This window comes from Mustelus asterias, chromosome 19, assembly GCF_964213995.1.
Source record: "Mustelus asterias chromosome 19, sMusAst1.hap1.1, whole genome shotgun sequence".
Lineage (NCBI taxonomy): Eukaryota > Metazoa > Chordata > Chondrichthyes > Carcharhiniformes > Triakidae > Mustelus > Mustelus asterias.
The window spans coordinates 67910057-67929742 of NC_135819.1; the positions used below are offsets into that span (position 1 = coordinate 67910057).

Genomic DNA, 19686 nt, shown 5'->3' on the forward strand with positions numbered 1-19686 from the left:
CCAGTTGAAAGGCAGTTTTACTCAGGGTACGTTCCCAAGAACACTAGCAAAATTTGAGGCCAGTCCGCACACTTTTATAATGCAGATCCTCAGACTACTGCAGTGACTCCCTATTCGTATTAAAGGAACTTACCTGCCAGGTAGAGCGTGTGGGCATTTTTATTTTCTGGGACCTTGTCCGATCTCTCACATGGCTGCATGCCGAGGAAACTAATTATATTATTCACAGCCTCTGCAGCAAAATAAACAAGTAAATATGTAGTTATTTCGGAGCAACATTCTGAACTGAGGTACTGGGAACTAAATCAAACCTAATGGTTATATGAATGACTTCCAATCTGATGAAATGTTTGACTTATTGGATGAGGTGTACGCCACACTTCAAAAGTAGTTAATTTGCATTTTCTTTCCTTCTATCCTTAATGTTAAAATGACCTGAATGTTGTGTTAAGATGTAAGAGTTATATACGGTAAATTTAAACTTCATACTTTGACACATGAAGGGAGCACATTATTGAGGTGATTATTTTCTCCTCTTTTCCATCATCCTAGTACACTAATGCAACTTTCTTAGGACTGGCAATGAGATGTCCTCCGGTTCCATGTCCTTCTTCCTCAGACATTCTGGGGAAGAACATGGGGTGCTTCTGATCTCCTGTCATAACTTTGGTGGAAGATCAACATTTCTCCAGGATCCTGTTGTTATCCCACCAAACTCCCCTGGAAATTCTAGGCATCTACGCTGTAGCATATTGACTAACGCCAGAATTCCATATACTTTTACTTGTTTTCCTGCTTACCACAACCTCCTTTGTACATGGAATCCTGTGTGAGAAACAAACCACATGAAGCTGATTAATCAGATTTCTTTTTTGGAGGTGGTAGACGGCAAATTTCCCTTACCATCCAATGTCTTCACAGAAGAGAGCGCAAACGTTTCCTCTTTCTGAAATTCATCCCCTACTTTATCCCAAGCAGCTGTAAAATTAGGCTTCAGGACCTTCTGTATATGATCAGACACAGTCACTTCCAAGTCTTCTAACTATAGGACAGAGAAGGAAGATGGTCTCATGCTAGTCGATAGCAGCTTTTCTGAATGCTAAGCAGACATTAAATAATAGTTTCCACCTCGAATTTACTGGAACTATTAATTCCACAATTCATTTCACAACGAACAGTGCACAACAATTTGCTTTTGTATAGTACTTTAACAGGTTGTAATGGACTTTACAAAGGTGGAGTGGGGGGGTCAGTGAAGCAATAGATATTAGCTTGGCTTGGTGGGGGGTGGGATGGGAGGGAGGAATGAAGACTAATTGGGGGAGGTAAATTAAATTATGGTAGAAAAGTTAAGATTTTTCTTATTTGTCCTTCGAAGATGGGAACAGATGTGGCAAAGTACGGAGTTCTTAATGAGTGGGAGATCTGTGAGGAAGGCAATGGAGGTTTCAGATGTTAGACACAGATAGCTCTAATGCATTAGATGTGGCATTTTAAGCTGAACTCTGATTTTATGACAAAACAGGACATTGAGCTTGAGCAAACATGTGAGAAGAGAGGTGGATTATGTCCTAAAGTGCGAAGTGTGTCTGACAGGAACCAAACAAGATGGCTTTGATCTTGCCAATGTTGAGCTGGAGGAAGTTCTGGCTCATCCACAATTTAATTGAAAAAACAGATCAATAGTTGTGTTTAGTGGCAGAGAGGTGGAGTCAGATATTATAAGTATATTATCTGACCCCACTCTTGAAATAAAGCTGTTGAAAGACATCATGTCTGAAAACAGGTCCAAAGATAGGATCTTGGACACGCTGGAGGTTAAACAAATGTTGGAGATTCCATTACATTATACATTAAGCCATTATAAGAGACTGGCTATGTTGAGACAGTCAACAATGAAACTATGAGAATGAATACTGTCATGGGGAAAGGTAGTGGAAGAAGAATGGGTGACTGTGTTGGAAATTGTGGAGAGGATAAAGGGGATAACTTACATCAACATCCAACATTTAGGATACTGTTAGTGATTTTAGCCAGAATGATCTCGATGTCTTTGGTGCATAGAAAGCAGATTTGAAAGAGTCCAGCAAAAGAATGATGAGAGAAGTGGGCGCTATATGGATGAAGATGACGCATTCTAGAATTTTCGATTGGAAGGTGTGCTTAGAGATGGAAAATAGTTGATAAGAATAAAGAGTTTGCGAGTGAACTTTAAAGAGGGAAATGATGAGAGCCATTTGGAAAGTTGAAAGATGGGGTGGGGAAAATACTGCCCATGAAAGAAAATATCTGGTAACAAAAGCAAACCTTATACCAAAGAGATAGTCGAGTATGTTCTTGTAAGCTGCCTTTAGGCTGGATTTGTCTGAAATTAAAACATTTACCCTTTCACGCTATAGCTCTTAAATTTACATGTAAGAAATCATCATGATTGTGGTGCAGGGAGCACTTCAACTCCTCCTGGCTCCACAGAAATGCTTTTAAAAGTATATTTAAAATGTAAACATATCTGTTTGGTGACAACTGCTGCTTCGGCACCAACAGCTGCTGAAGAACTTGAAGCAAAGGCCCAGATTCTGCTCTTGGAACCAATTTCTCAGGGATGCAACATCTTGGGATAGACCTTAGCCTCTGCTCTTAAAGTCTGATATTTAAGAGCATATTTATTTTCTTTGCATTGCCAAGTGTACTAAACTCTACCCTTTTTAATTTAGGATTGCTTAGTTCAAACTGTCCGTTAAATCAATAATTTTAATCTTAAAATCACCCTATTGTAGTTTCTACCTTATTTCAAATTATTAGTTAATTTATCTCAATGTTTTCAAATTATCAACTGTACTTTACACATTTCTCTGCATTAAATTGAATTTGCATTTAATATACCCAATCTGTTGTGTTCGTCTGTAATTATCTTCATTTCTCCTCATGGTTTGTCATGCTCTCAATGGAGATTATATCACTGCATTGAAAAAGATCATTTCCAATCCAGAAACACAGCCACTTACCACATACTCATCATCATAGCCCTCAGCTTCTGGCAGTCCAGTATTAGGATCGCAGTCTTTCACTACAAATTTCATTGTACAGCTAAATGTGCAGGAAACTAAGGAATAATAACAACAAACAAATAAGACTTCAGAGGAGGAAAGACTGTTTCAGATTAATTGACACAAATATCCAACAGAGTGAAGAGATGAAAGTTTCCTCTCTATGCTGCCTGTTTAGAATTCAAAGGAAAAACAATCTGAGGCAGCTTCAACTCAACTAGAAGCAATCGAGTGAATGCACAACATAAAACCGTCAGTGATCTGGCACTAATTGACAATCTCATTAAGTGGCTACAATACGACTGGATGACGATTTACAAGGTGGTGTTTTTATCGAATGGGCTTTAAAGAATTAGAGTCGGGGCTTTTTGACTGGTTGGCTTCACTTTTTCTATGTCCCACTTGCCTTCATTCAATTTGCCAGGCATTGAAAAGTGTAGGATTAAGATGCATTGAAGTGTGGAGGGAGCCTTATCCCTGCATTTATCCTATCCTATACTCGTCAGCCTGTTAGTGCTTCATTCTGAAACAGTGCTCAAGTTAAAGGTTCTCAGTAAAGAAATTCCTTTCCTTTTACCCCATCACCATAAAGCAACCCAGATATGTAAGATTTATCTTCATTTATCCAACTCCAGATCTATATTTTCTTGATACCATATTTTGTTGCTGGTAATATTTACCTGCTGTGGGATCAGCCTCAGGTAGCATCACCAGAGTGTAACACGAGCTGGGCTGGTTAAAGTGAAGAGCTGGTGCTGCCACGCAACAAATCATCTCATATGCGTCTGAAGGCTCCATCTGTACAGTGACTTTCTCGAGTAACTGGTCATTCAGGGTATTGGTACAGTCAAACTGAATGAAAGCAAAGAGTGACACGGAGAGTGAGGACAACCAAGCATTAGGCCTCATTGCTAGTTGGTTAATAAACATGAAATAAAAAGCACCAGCTCCTAAACCCTCATCCAGTCACCACTAGTTCCATCACTCATACAGTAATAGGCAACATTCTGAAATAAGTCCCTGTGAGCAGTCATTAGTTATAAGTGGGGCATTCTATTACAAAGATGCTTCATCCACTAACATAACTCATCCCAACTGCATCAGCAATAGCAAGCTATTGGGTTCAAACCACAATGTGTTTAGTGTAGGTACTAAAGAGGAAGGGAAGCCTAAGAATATTTTCTTCACAAAATGCATCCACTATGTTGAAAAAAGTGACAAAAATATATACCGTATCAACAATCCACAACATAATGGCCGTAGCGATCCAGTCTTTCCTAATTGTCTGCTGCAGTGCGGTCAATATGGAGAGGAACCCTGTGTTACTTCAAAAGAGACCTATACTTCAGATTGACCTGGGAGATGACTGAGAGCCACTGAACCTTTCGGACAGACACTGTTGTCTGGGTACTTTGTGGACTTACTTTTCTCTTTTAAACATAAACTTGAAAAGTTCTGTTTTAATCCAACACCCAAATGAGCCTTCTTTAAGTTTCATAGAATCATCGAATTCTACAGTGCAGAAGGACACCATTTGGCCCACTGAGTCTGCACTGATTCTCTGACAGAGCATCTTATCCAGCCCCTATCCCCATAACGCCATGTATTTACCCTGCTAATCCTCCTATACATATTGGGACACTAAGGGACAATTTAGCATGGCCAATCAACCTAACCTGCACATCTTTGGACTGTAGAAGGAAACCGGAGCACCCAGAGTAAACCCAGGCAGACACAGAGAGAACGTGCAAACTCCACACAGTCACCCCAGGCTGGAATTGAACTCCGGTCCCTAGCGTGTGAGGCAGCAGTGCTAACCATTGTGCCAGCGTACTGCACTTTTCACTGGGCAGTAATTTTTAAACTCTGAAGTAATACAATATTACTGACAAAATAATCTCAAATTGACATCATGTGTGTATTGGAATTTAAAGGTTATCGTGGTGAAACTTTATGCTACAGTTTCAATTTGACAATGAATCCAAATGGGGCCATGTTTGAGAATTTGTCATCCTTAAAGGCTGCATAGATATTTAAAGGTAAAATCATTGAATTCAGAGACTATATGATCGGAGAAGTTTAAAGTGATTTTTCTTTCCTCCACATCATGTGCCGTTCCCCAACTCAAAGTAGGCAAGCAGTAGCTACAAGGGGTATTAGAGTAACTAGTTGGAATATGGCTGATTTTTCTTCCCCACTAACTTCCCTCTCGCTTTAACTGGAGCCTCTCATGGCTTCTGTTTAACTAGCAATCTCCATGTGGAGGATCACAAATACGAGCCAATGCTTTAAAATTGCACAGCAACTATAATAATGTACTTATTCCATTTTCACAACAATGTTGCATTTATATAGTGCCTGTAAAGGAAATATCCCAATGTACTTCAAATAGTACAATATTTAATGTTTTTAGTACAGTTTTACTGGATACAATGTCAAAGTGCCAAATCTAATTTTCAGGATTGGGATTTTTACTCTATCTTTTGCAGAGAGTAAAGCAACCTGGTGTTATAGACATCTGAGCAAGCAATACTACACCTTTTACACTGAATTCATACACTATCACTCCATGTCATCTGTCATGAATGGTATTATTTATGTGGTCTATTTTCATTACAGCATTCTAAAACAAATGACAATAATTACCTGAAACACTATATATTTTTTAAATGTGTGCTTGATACAACGGACCACATATTCAGTCTCTGCTTCGGTCAGCTGTACAGGTGCTGAGGACTTGAAGAGTGGGCCAAGGTGCTTGAATTCTGGAATGGCTGCCAGTTGTTCTGCGGTACAAATATTTCCAATAAAAAAACAAGAGTACTGAAAGAACATCCATTATATTCCACCCTGACACTACCAAATACCCATCAACAATGACAAAGTAGTTACAGGCCAGTTAGCCGAACAAAATCCGTACCAGTTACTCCACACGAGCCTCCTCCCAATCCCTTTCATCTAACTCCAGCGATACATCTTCCTATTCCTTTCCAAATTTCTCTGAAATGCAGCAATGCAATTTTCCTCAACTACTGAGAAATTTGGAAAGGAATAGGAATATGTATTGCCATTTAGAGTTAGATGAAGGGGATTAGGAGGAGGCTCGTATGGGATAACTGGTATGGATTTTGTTAGGCAGTGTCTGAAATGCAGCAATGCAATTTTCCTCAACCACTGCTGTCTCACAGTGCCAGGAACCCGGGTTCGATTCCCGGCTTGGGTCACAGTCTGTGTGGAGTTTGCACATTCTCTCCGTGTCTGCGTGGGTTTCCTCCGGGTGCTCCAGTTTCCTCCCACAGTCCAAAGATGTGCGGATTAGGTGGATTGGCCACTCTCTGGGTAACAAAGTTTCTCCTGAATTCTATTTTAAATTTTTATCTATCTATTTTAAACTATCTTATAGTTATGGCCCCTGGTTCTGGTCTCACCTGCAACTGGAAACATCTTCTCTATGTCCACCATATCAAATTCTTTCATAATTCTAAAGACCTCTCTCAGGTCACTATCAGTCTTCTCTTTTCTAGAGAAACGAGTCCTAAGCTTGTCAATCTTTCCTGATAGATATAACCTCTCAGCTCTGGTGTCATTCTAGTAAATTGTTCTTGCACCTTCTCGAGGGCCTCAATGCCACCTTTATACCATGGATTGGAACTGTTCACAGAACTCCAAGTGTGGTCTAACAAGGTACACTACAGTCAGCTTCCAGCTCAACCAATAGTTTAATTTCTTTTAAATCCCTCCTGCTGTCAACAGACCCATTCTCAACATCAATGGAAGAGATTCTAGCAAATAAAATACATTAGAACAAAGATTTAGGATGGAGATTCATGGCCACAGATCCCACACAGCAACACTTTATGGTGGGAAAGTTTAACTAAAAGGTAGAGACTTTGCAAGATTCAGATTCAGATCTTAAGAATGGGGTGAACCTAAATATATGAAAAAAATAGCATAGCCATAAAGGTTTAGAACTTCTTTTAGTCAAAGATTAAACTTTTTTACCTTGGAATATGTCTTGGCGCAATGGTGCAATCTTCTCTAGCTGTTTACTGGCAACAGGTGTAATTTCTACAGGGAGAACACAGGGAGAGTCAAGTTTATTCTATTTTCGGAATTTCAGAACCAATCCAATAATGCAAGTGTGCATCCACAAGTATTACCAGGCGACCCCTTTATCTCACATTAACGCTGCCAATCATGCTGTCCCGTTTTAAATTTGCAAATGGGAGTCCATAATAAGCACATTAGGTGGGATTTTTCGGCTGCTCCTGCTAAGGGCAACCCCCTGTCATGGGTTCCCCAGCAGCAGAGGGTGTGAACAAAACCCTGCTGACAGCGGCGGGACCGGAATAGCCCATCGCCAATCAATCGCAGGCACTTCAGCAATCACACTTAGAATAATCACTTAATGGCCTGAGAATTTTCCAAACAGTCCGACACCATAGTGCCGAGAATAACCACTTGATAGATAAAATGAGCACCTGACTGTGAGACATTTGAATCGTCTAGCTGAATGACTTGTTGGATGGAAGAGAGAAGAGGATACAGATGGTTTTTGATTTGCCCGTAAGTAAAATGCAAACTTTTACTATAACAGTAAATAGCAGATCCCTTTGCTCAGCATCCTACCGGTTTTCTGCTCAACATTAATGGCAGTGGCCAGGGGCACAGACTTCATGTCGAATGGTTTATCTGAAGGCTCCAGGGTATACTGATGTAAAGCTCGCTCCAGTCCTGGAATAGACACTGACAAACCTGCAAAAAAAAAAGCAAAATACTTCCTTTTAGTATTTAATTGTCAAAATGTTGGATACATTTTAAAATTATACTTTAAAATATCATTTATTAATTTGAGTTCACATTCAGTGGGCACAGCAGCATGCATTGGAACCATAATAAATATTTATGTGATAGCGCTGCAGTATCTCTCATTAAAACTGCCAAATCTTTCAACTGTCCCCAAATAGAGAAAGAGGTTTTTCTCTCTTGGGAGTAATGGACAAAAGTGCAATCATCTGGTGAAAATGTTAGAATCCTGGGGATAATTAGACCAGAGCACGCAGTAGGGTTGCCAACTGTAGCTGGATGAATTCCTGGCGGTTTCCTCACATGAGCCTCTTCCTACTACCACCTCAATTCCACACTCCTGTCACTGGTCACCTTGTCCATCCTTGTGGTGCATTGTCTTCTCACATCAATTGGAAAGTGAACAGACTCTTTGTTAACTGACTGACATATGTAGAAATATACATAGAAAATAGAAGCACGAGTAGGTCATTCGGCCCTTCATGCCTGCTCTGCCATTCGTTATGATCATGGCTAATCATCAAATTCAGTACTGATCCCACCTTCTCCCCCCATATCCCTTGATCCCTTTAGCCCCAAGAGGTATATCTATTTCCTTCTTGGAATCACACAATGTTTTGGTTTCAACTACTTTCTGTGCTAGTGATTTCCACAGATTCACCACTCTCTGGGTGAAGAAATTTCTCCTTGGTTAGCTAATACTGAAGAGGTACCGAATGGTCTATCACAGCCCCCATCCAAACATCCAGTTAAGATAGCACACAGCTTCAGAAAACTTACACACCATTAAAAATATAGCTTGCATTGAGAACTTTCTGCCGTTGCTGTAATACATTCACGTAGAAAGTTGCACGATCACGGACTTCATCATCACAGTCCATCATACACCTGTGAGGCAGAAGGTTTCAGATTCACATTACATTTTTGTCAGTCAGCAGCCCAAAAAGATGGGAGATTTAATTAGTAGCTTACTATAATTGAGCTTAATGAGGTTGAATCCAAACCAAGGTCCTGAACATGAATGGATATAGTGCTAACTAGCTACGTAACCCAATCTCATTCGTGAAAATACTTTACAATATGCGACTGAACACAACAAACAATTGTGACAGATCTGGATCTGTTAGTCGTTCAGAGTAACTTCAAAATTACTTCAACCTGCTCACTCCTCTCCTTAAGAAAATATATACGTGGAATTACTCAGAAAACTGTCAATTTCAACATCTGGAAAATTAAATTCTGATTGCCAACCCTTTCCTGACGGAATGGGGTTCTTAGTGGACACTTAGAATCATTGTTTTTCTTTTAATTAACGCAATTTTTTTCTCTGGTTTCTCTGACCCAACATTTTTTGCTACTTGAGGAGATATATCCAGAAGCAAATCTTTCCTGATTCTCCAAAATGGGTAGGCTTCTAAGCACAAGAATGGAAAGAGATAACTTAGGTCATGGAGGTCCATCTCTCTAGTATCCTGTTGTCCCATTTTTGCATTTGACCCTTGCTTGGTGCATCATGAAACCAACATGTTGAGTGATAAAGAAGAAACAAATAAAATCTCCACCCTTCACACCATTTTATAGCTCATCAGTCCTCCAAGAGTGAGGGTATCATGATACTCTAGGACTTTAAAATGTCAAAATGAGCTCTTTCGAATACAGAAGCAACATATTGCAAATGCTGGAAATCTGAAATGAAAACATAAAATGCTAGAAATACCCAGTTGGTTTGTCAGCATCTGTAGGGAGGGAAACAGAGTTAATGTTTTAAGGTCTGTGACCTCTCATCAAAACTACCAGCTTCTGTGCAAGGTTACAGATCTGAAACATTAACTGTTTCTCTCTCCACAGATGCTTCCAGAACTGTTGAATATTTCCAGCATTTTTATGTTTTGATTTCAGCTCTAAACTCTGCTGATCAGCTGAGCTTTTAAACAAGGTAAAGACAACAACAGGTGGATAATGTGATTCTCACCTCTGTAAAAGAACCAAGACACTTGGAAGCAGTTCCTCATTTTGGGCTCCAAACTTAGCTAATGCGCTGACAGCAGCTGTAGACAGAAAGTGCAACAACAAACTGGTCAAAAGATCACCCGCAACAAAAAAAAATAAATCACTCCATGTCCTAACAAAACATACGAAGGATGATTTGATATGGCTTTTGTAAAGGGCAGTCTAAGTTGCATCTTCATCATGAATTCCTACATTACAATCACTACACTTCAAAAGTACTTATTTGGCTTTAAAATGTTTTGAGATGCTACGTGTTCCTGAAAAGCACTATGTAAATGCAAGTCTTTTATATGATATGATCACATCCTCTAAATACTGATGTGTAATTGAATTGGTAGGTATTATCACAGCTATGTTATGCTGTAAACTTAACGGGGGCGATTCTGCCAAAAAAATTCTAAGTATCAAATTCACATAAAAACTGGAGTAAGTCCCACTGGTTTTTTTCAGCGGGATTTTCAAAGTGAATCTCCCACACTGTGCACTGCAGAGTGCACTAGCGTGAATCACATTAAAAATCAGTAGGCAGGGCCTATTCCCGCTGGAGAGGCCGGCAGCATCGCGCTGAGCGGGCCACTGCGTATGCACCGATCTGTCAAGATCGACACATGCGCAGTGGTCTCGCACTGCCGGCCAGCTCGATCGCTGGCCCCACGAACATGTCAGTCCCCCCAACCCCCACCTTGATCTCACCCCCGCAGCCCTGATCTCCCGACTACACCCCCCTGCCCCTATCCACCGGCAGCCCCGAATCCCCTCCCCCCCCCCCCCCCCTCACAGTCACCCCGATCGCTGGCCTCTCTCCCTCTATCACCAGCCCAATTGCAGAGTGGCAGCAGGACTTTCCACCCCACTGATCTTCCCTTCCCAGACGCCCTGCCCTATTCGGCGCCACCCCAATAGGCCCTGCCCCCTTGGCACTGCCCAATGCCTGTCAGGCAGTGCCAAAATGCCCCCTTGGCATTGGCACTTTGCCCTTGGGCAGAGCCAGGGGGCATTTTGGTTGACAATGCCAAGGTGGCAATTCCCAGAGAGCAGCCCCCTCCGGCCCCCGATTGTCCCTCTCCACTCCAGCGGGGCCGGGCCACCGTTAGTGGGGAGCTATAGTAGACCCTGCTGGAGTGAACCACTCCTTGTTGGTTGGGAGGGAGGGGTGTTGGGGGGGCGACTTCAGTCCTGGGCCCGCTTATTATAAGTTCAATAGAATGAAAAGGTCATTTAAATAAATTATGCAGTTCCGCGGAGCTGACAGCGCTAGAAATCCAGTGCTTGGAAACTCATGGAGGCCGCAGTGCCCAGCGGAGAGCCTGCAAAATGGCCTCCGCTTGAGTCTTCGGCCCGCTGCTCTATAAAAGCAGTGCAGCGGGCAGGGAGAATCGTCCCCAACATCTTTATTTTCTCTCACAAGTCCTTTTAAAAGTAACATTTGCCAATTTGTTGGTAGTGGTAGTTTATCCTCCTCATAACCAGGAAACTCTTCTTTCCAAACAAGGGGTTAGGATCTGGCACTGCCTTTTGAGTATGGTGGAGGTAGATTCAAATGTGGCTTTCAAATGGAAATTCGATAATTATCTTAAGAGAAAAAAAAATTGCAGGGCTATATGGAAAAGGCAGGCTGGGTGAGTTGCTCACAGAGAGTTGACATGGACACGATGGATCAAATGGCCTCTTTCTGTTCCATAACCATTCTGTGACTGAAACGTAACATTCTCCAATCAGTAGTTCACCAAGGACACCTGTAGCCTGGATTGCATTCAAGATTCATAGTAAAGCTTCAGACATCAGAATACTTTGTGGTATTGACCATTTGCTTCAGAAAACTGAATGAGTCGAGCAGCATTTATGACACATCTGGCAACACAGTGGGTACAAGATTGAAGGGTCAAAAAGGTTTTACTCACCCTCTCCATTCTTTTCATAGAATCATACAATGCAGAAGAGGCTCTTCAGCCCATCAAGTCTGCACTGACACTCAAGAGACACCTGACCTCCCACCTAATCCCACCTATTTTCTAAAATCTTTTGGATTTTATTTTCTGCACTTGTCCCTCTTGAACAAGGGATGGACAGTGAAGTATGCTCTCTAACTTCTATCTCGCTGCACTCCACTAACCTTTAGGTTACACAGTGGAAATGTGGAAATTCACAAAACATTGAAATTACCGTGGGGAGAGGATGACAAAACACAAAATATAGTCTAGTTATCATAAAAAAGGAATAAAATGAATGTTCTCATCTGTGACTACACGAACTCAAGCAGCAAAAAAACTAAACAGGCCCTTTGAAATATTACTTTGCATTAGATCACACATACCAGCTCTCACTGCCTCATTTTCCAACACCACTCTGTTGAATATAAACCGAATGTACTTGGAAGGAACTGGGGTCTTGGGTGCTTCTCTGCCCAACAGGTGGAGTATACGAGTAGCCAGAACAGTGTGCTCACAGTCTTCAATAAATTCACACAAATGGGCCAGACCAGTTTCTTTACTCTCTGGATTCTCCTCGATGATATTAATTATGCAATCAACGATGGCACGTTTGTACTCAAACCCACCCTAGGCAGACAAGTGTACAATGCATTAGGAAAAACTTAGTTTCATATACCAGTAACACAGAAAAGTCTACACATTAGCAATGCATTTCATCTTTCAACAGAATCACATTTTTATAATTCCCAGCCCAATTACATTAAAGGTATTTGCGTAACTCCAAATTATGCATAAATATGTATGTCTCTACAGCAATAATAACATGGCGGTCCAAGGTTGCCAATGCCTTCTTAGGGTATGGTACCTGAAGAGAGAGAGAGTCGATGTACAATGCTAGGATTAAAGCTCACCTCATCTCTCAGCATGTTGGAAAGGAAATTCAACATGACACTGTGTTTGCGAGGATATTTATGGCAAAGTGCACTGATTGCTTCCACGACAACCACCTAGACAGTAATTATATAAACACAATTGTGATCAGTACTCCATCTCACAAACATTTCTCTATTCAATTTCTTGATCTTTATCTAACTTCATTGTAATGGACTCTTAACAAGTGCAAATCATGATTTGGATCATTGAAATGGCAAGAGAATACTTTCCCTTGTTTCTGTCCATTAGCAGACTACCTTTAAACATTTATATTTCAAAATATCACAGATTTAATGAAGCAGTATGGCTGCTATATTGCCATAAGAACTCCAAGTGTGTTCCAACAGTGCTATATTTGTCCCTGATGCGACACTGAATAGGTCGAAATGCTAATATCTCACATTGAAATTGGTTGCTCCGAATCAGTGGAGTTGTTAACCTGATTAAACAGATTAGCACTTCTGCCTACAGTAATGAAGGCAGGAATCTCAGACAAATGCTCGTAGTGTTCATATATCAGTATCCCACAGTACAATTCAAGGGCAATGATTTTCTCCAAAATACAATATTCCTTAAAATGAAACTTGAAGAGTTTCTGGAAAATAAAAATAAAACAAATAAAATTTGTTTGTCATTTTGGAACTGTTCTCTGTACCCACTGGGGATAGGATTTCCTAAAGAGTTTCACCTTAAATTCATCAGAGATTTCGGACACGAAAGTTGAAATCTGTTTCATGAGCCGATCCACACTACTCTCGCTGCCGGTTTTCAGCAGCGTAGTGATGGCTAGTGTGGCGATGCTGCGGTTCGAGTCTGTGATCAGGTTCTCTAGATCCAGGTTACAGGCAGTCACAGCAGACGGATGCTTCATTGCAACCTTCCGAGCAACAAAAACAAAGATTCCAGGGTTTAACAAATAGTTTCTAAGCAATCCTGAAGTTTCCATAAAGAAGCACGAAGCCATTATTCAAAAATAAGAATATCTTATGAAATGAGGATCTATTTCACTAACATTGCAGTATAGCTGCCTATTTTTCAAGCAAAACTCCTTCTCCCTTGCTTCCATGGTACACTTCCTGGCTCCTTGGCCTTTTTCAATTCTGCTCTGCAACAGGCCACTTGTAGGTCTGGAAGCCTTAGGACAATTATCCCTATTTCCTTACAGGGACACTCATAGCTTTAATGCGTTGCTACTCCAAGGCTCAAATCAGAAACTCAGAGTATAGAGAGTATTGTTTCAATCAATGTATTTACTGGCTGTTGGATCCTACAAAACCCAGTATTTCACAAGAGTAGTTCGGGGCTCTGGTATCTTCAAGATGACACAATTGGCCAAAGAAGTTCAGAACCAAGTCAATCACAAGCAAAATCTGCAGTAATTCAGTAACCTACACCGCATGGACGGCAGCGGTTCAAGAAGGCAGCTCACCATCACCTTCTCAAGGGCAATTAGGGATGGGCTATAAATGCCTGGCCAACAAAACCCACATCCGGTGAATAAACTATAAAAAACTACAGGTCTGCAGTATTACACGGTATTGTGGATAATACTAGTCTGTCTAGCTCACTCATGAAACCTTGCGTGGTAGACCTATCACAGGAGGCTATTTCCAGAGAATTCCAAATAACCCTGTAGGTCAATGCCACAATGGGTAGTCCTAGCTGGTCAAATAGATGGAAGTTCATGACTACTCTATTGATAAGTTGTCCAATTATGGCTAATTAAGATATAGATCAGAGTGCACACTGTTGGGATTCCCAAGCCTTGGCTCTTCCAACCTGCAACTGAGCTCTTGGTATTTAAATAGGATGCATCCTTTCCGAGGAGATTGTGCAATCCTTTCAGGCAAAGCAAAACTCAATCTTTCTGGGTTTCTCAGTGGCTTGGTTCGATGACTTAAGTATGGCATTGGGTCTTCTAGGCAGGTCAAAAAGATAAAAATTAATCTAACAACAACAACCAAAAAAAAACCAAATAATTTATAATCAGATTGGTTAAATAATCTATAGCATTTTTAAAATTCAGAAACATTATTTATATATTGGAAAAGCAACAAACTGTAAACTTACTTTGTTGAGGGTTCTAACAGCAGCAAATCTTAGGGCTGGTTTGGAAGAACTACAGAAAAGTTGGAGCACTGTTTAAAAGAACAATAAAAAAGTCCACTCAACTTTGCCATATCGTAAGAATTAATAGGCCAAAATTCAGATAGAAGCACAGATTATCAATTTAAAACTAAACAAGCAAACAAGAAAATAGCATTTGATCTAACTATCCTGCCCTTCTAAAGAATGATGCATTATCATATACAGTAGTAATAATATTTACTTTCTTGAAGCAGGCAATGCATCACTGGAAAAATTTCCAAAACCAGAAAACTTAGATTTCCTCCAACTCCAACTGAACAAGCATGCTGCATAATTAACCGAATGTTATTCAGTTATGATCCACAGTATACCACATATAATATGCCAATAATCCAAAGATTGAGTTCAGACAGTACTAAAGCTTTAATTCCCACCTCGAGTGAAGTGTGGGGTATAGTTTTGTGTGTGCCAACAGCCCCCCAGAATCTAAGCCGTCCTTCCATGAACTTCAAAAGCGAACAACGGCATAATACTCAAGGGACATCAAAACTAATTCAGATCCAGTTTTTACTCTACAGTTGCAGCTTTGCACAGGGATCATAATGAAGAATTCCTTCCTTTTCTATCATTAAGTCCATAATGTCATTGCTAATGGGTACACGTATTCTGACTGGGTAACGTTCAGCTAAAGCTCCTGATGACTTTATCCCCTCTCCTCAGCCCATAGAATCAAATGAAACCAATCACAGAATCCCTACTGCTGCCCCAGTTAACATCAATTAATCTCATGTATGCCTGAGTACCATGCCAAGCATTTAAACAATGAACCCACAACAGTTTTCAAACATGTCTCATAGATTTTCTTTTGAGCCCTTCAGGAGTTCTGGCAAAGAATCAGGCTTCTGTAAGGGGCTATTCTGTGTTGTACCTTTATTATAAAAACCTTGCACTTAATATTGAAAGTTACATATACCTGCCTGTGCCATCAGTTTAAAAAGTGCTTACCTGAGACAGCTGGTGCCAGCTCCCTCGCTGTGCAGTTAGGCAGATGGACGATGGCTGATGCTGCTTCATAAACAACCATTTCATGTTTATTGCGTAAGCAGCCTTCAATGAAATCAAACAAGGGACTGTCCTGCCTGTAAAGTTAGAAGATTCCAGGGTCAGATTCCAGGAAATCTGGATCCTTGGAAGTGACTAAACTCTTATAAACTAACAGAGAAGGTAAGGTAACTTCGACCAAAGAGGACAAGGTTTGGGCAAGTTATAACCATCATCTAAATCCAGAGATGAGATTAATACTTTATATTCATTTTTCACTTTACATGTATAGTGGTTTGTGGGCAGAGCTTTATTCAGATTTAATTTTGTTTTGAGAGCCACAGTAAGCATTATTAGACAAAAATCACATGACCAAATTGACAATTTACATATTTTATTATTGTGACAATATTTTGCAGGTTTATTAAGGAAACAAATTACACTGAGACATCTTGCAAAATGTTGGCATTGTAGCATACTGGCAGTCTTCGAGCCCCACTGTTTTGGGGAATTTTCTGCTTTTCACTTCTTTTGGGAACCTCAACCACTGATCTTACATCAAAAATCTAAGGGCAAATTGCAGTTGGAAAACCATGTGCAGCATATATCTGAATTTCACAACAGACTGGGTGAAAAATTACCACATACAAGTTTAAGAACTCAGCCTCTCATGGCTCCTCATCTCTAATTTCTCATGAGATTCCACTAAAAGGCAATTTCTCCTGATGCACCATGGGATAGGGGATTGTTTGCAGTTTTCTAATCTCAATTCTGCCATCATGAGGAAAAAGTATCAGGCTCAGGCCAACTCCACCCTAGAATAGAGTGGAATTTAAAAATATAAAGGAGAACTCTTTCTCCTTGTATGACAGCTTCCCACCAGACACTAGGTAGCATTCCAAAAGCAGAGGGAAGGGAGAAAAGAAATAAAAAGTGTTTCTATTAGAATCAAAGAAAAAAACGGGCTGAAAAAAGGCAACATGAGGAATTTTTTTATTCAGCAAATGGTTAGGATCTGGAAAGCACTGCCTAACAATGTGGGGGAAGCAGATCCAAACATGGCTTTCAAAACATAATTGGACTTTCATCTGAAAAGGAAAGATTTGCAGGTCTACAGGGAAAGTTGGTGAATTGTTCTTGCTCTGAGCCTGCACATTTGATGGACCAAATGGCCTCCTTCTGTGCTGTAAACTATTATATATAATTCTAGTATCTTCACTAATTTTAGTGAGGAAGCAGGCCCAGGTACAAAATCACTTCATATTCCTGTGTACTATTTTGCTAAAATCTGTGATAGCAAGAACTTTGTTACCAAAGTTTTTCCAGATCCAGAACTCTTGGTTAGACATGAAAACTGACTACAGCCTGATCACATGGTTAGATTTGAACAATCAGATACAAATCTAACTGTGCAATTTAGTATTTTGGATGCATAATTTGTGAGATTGTTGGATTCCTACCCCGAAATGGTCAATTTCACTCATTGAACAACACGCTAGGGATGTACAAAAAAAAATACAAAAATGGGAGTAACTTACCCCCCTGCTGCTTCCTCCAGGAGTTTACTTGCAATCCGGATCAGCATGCAATAGGCAAAAGGGGATTTCAGACCAGACTTTGTGAATTTATTTACCATCTTTGTAACAGCTAAGCGGTCAGTCTTCCTAATGTGATACAAGAGGCCTAAAGCATGGTACTGTAATAAAACATGGCAGTAAGGACGATGAGAAAACATTAGCAAGCAAGACATCAATAATGTAAACATCAACACCCTCAGCAAATCAGCACTGATATTCTCCTCGATGACTCTTCCAGTTTCTTTCAACTTCTCAGAAAGCCCCAATTCCTTGCTGGGGTACAGTTCCACAGGCTCTAAAAGCCTAAAAGTTTTGGAACAAGGCAAGACTTAGTGGGGAAGGACTTTCATGGTTTTTGTGCTCCAGCAAACAAACTAACTAGATTCTACCAAAGCAAGTAGAAACTCTTCAAGCTTAATATGTTTGCAAACAGTACATGTTGTTGCCAAAGACAACATTAAAAGACACTATGGAAAATGCCGCGTTGATATATATATATGGCAAGTACACAGGCACGCTACAAGATCAACTTAATAGTTGATATGTTACATGTGTTGTCTATTCTTTCTTTTAATAATTAAATATTTTGTTAATTTTATTTGCTATTCAATAGCTACTGTAATGCACATACTCAGCTTATTAAAGTTCTTATAACTGGAATATCTGGGTCTCGTTACATACACTTTTAAGGATATCTCTTTTATAAAACAATATTGGTCTGGCTTGCCACTACTTTCATACAAATAAATTTGGCACCTTGGGTGATTTGACGCCCCTGAACTGGAAGATTAATTAGCTCAATGAACCTTAATTTCAAGATGGAAAGAAATAAGATAAACTTGGAAGAGCAATAGCAATTGTACTATTAATACAAGAGCCGGGAATATTTAATGGAGGTCAGATCCATTATTCACTCCACTGAAGGGTTTCTATTAAGTTGTCATTTCATCCTAAATATTACATGGCGACATATTGATACCTTTACCTTGCCATACTTTTACCAAAAACTACCTACAGGAAATATTTTGTTTTAAGTTACCCATTTATGACACCATTACATTCCAATTCAGTGGCACGATGGCCGGAATTCTCCGATCTCACCTATGGCTGGAATTATTCAGTTCCAGCTGAGCGCCAAATTCTCCTTTCTCATTGGCAGCAGTAGCAGGGCGTGCGAGGCTGGAGAATTCCAGCCAATGAGTGGCTGTTGCAGGCTGCAGACAGCAGTCAAGGGTCACCTTGTTTAAGACCCAAGATAATGTAAAGTGGCACTTTGTATTTCTCTGAAGTTGAAGTCTTTTTAGTTTATTTATTAGTGTCACAAGTGGGCTTACATTGCAATGAAGTTACTGTGAAAATCCTCTAGTTGCCACACTCCGGCGCCTGTTCGGGTACACTGAGCGAGAATTTAGCATGGCCAATGCACCTAACCAGCACGTCTTTCAGACTGTGGGAGGAAACCCATGCAGACACGGGGAGAACTTGCGGACTCCGCACAAACAGTGACCTAAGCCGGGAATCGAATCTGGGTCCCTAGTGTCGTGAGGTAGCAGTGCTAATCACTGTGCCACCATGCTGCCCAACGCACACAACTCAGTTTTCAATTTAGCCCAACACTTCAGTACTAAAGGATTGCCACACTGTTAGAAGCCTCCACTTTTGGCGATGTTAAATCAGGGTCCCACTTGTCCTTCGAGGTGGATGTCAAAGATCATGGGGAACTATTTGAAGACCAGGAGTGCTCCCAATGTCTTCGTCAACATTCTTGCCATTAGCTAACTTTACCAAAACCATACTAATTTGTCGGTCATTTAATTTATGTATTATGTGACTTTGCTATCTACAAACTCACTGTTACATTTGTTATGATCCTGTTAGGGACCATTAATGCTTGAAGAGAAATCCAAACACACAGCTTTTAACTGAAAGAACTATACCACAAGATTTAACATTTTAAAATAAAAACCAATTTTACTGTATATAAAGAGAAATCAAACAAAGCAAGCACTACTAACTCAATGCTAGAAACTCAGTTCCACCTTTTACTGCAACTGCCTTTTGTCAGAAAAAATAGATAAACAAAGGAACATTTTAATCCCCACATCCCATCACCATGGCAACGTGGGATGTTTTGGAATGGCTCAAACAGAAATATAAATTATTTACCTCCAACACAACTCTTTGATTTTGTAACCCACGTGAATAATTTATCTCGGATGGAAATGACTGCCCTCACTCCAGACTTGCTGGCCC

General features: G+C 40.3%; 1 protein-coding gene across 1 annotated transcript in view; it reads right to left on the reverse strand.

Moving 5' to 3' along the window:
• Positions 1–19686, reverse strand: part of copg2 (COPI coat complex subunit gamma 2) — a 49222-nt gene that overhangs the window by 1119 nt on the left and 28417 nt on the right. Inside the window, exons 9-23 of the mRNA XM_078235813.1 lie at positions 17395–17552; positions 15821–15954; positions 14798–14865; positions 13416–13604; positions 12706–12801; positions 12178–12421; positions 9826–9901; positions 8638–8741; positions 7677–7802; positions 7050–7115; positions 5694–5833; positions 3728–3899; positions 3006–3103; positions 904–1042; positions 134–232 (exon numbers count right to left, since the gene is read on the reverse strand). Coding sequence (XP_078091939.1) covers positions 134–232; positions 904–1042; positions 3006–3103; positions 3728–3899; positions 5694–5833; positions 7050–7115; positions 7677–7802; positions 8638–8741; positions 9826–9901; positions 12178–12421; positions 12706–12801; positions 13416–13604; positions 14798–14865; positions 15821–15954; positions 17395–17552 — 1909 coding nt within the window. The remainder of the gene's footprint in view (positions 1–133; positions 233–903; positions 1043–3005; positions 3104–3727; positions 3900–5693; positions 5834–7049; positions 7116–7676; positions 7803–8637; positions 8742–9825; positions 9902–12177; positions 12422–12705; positions 12802–13415; positions 13605–14797; positions 14866–15820; positions 15955–17394; positions 17553–19686) is intronic.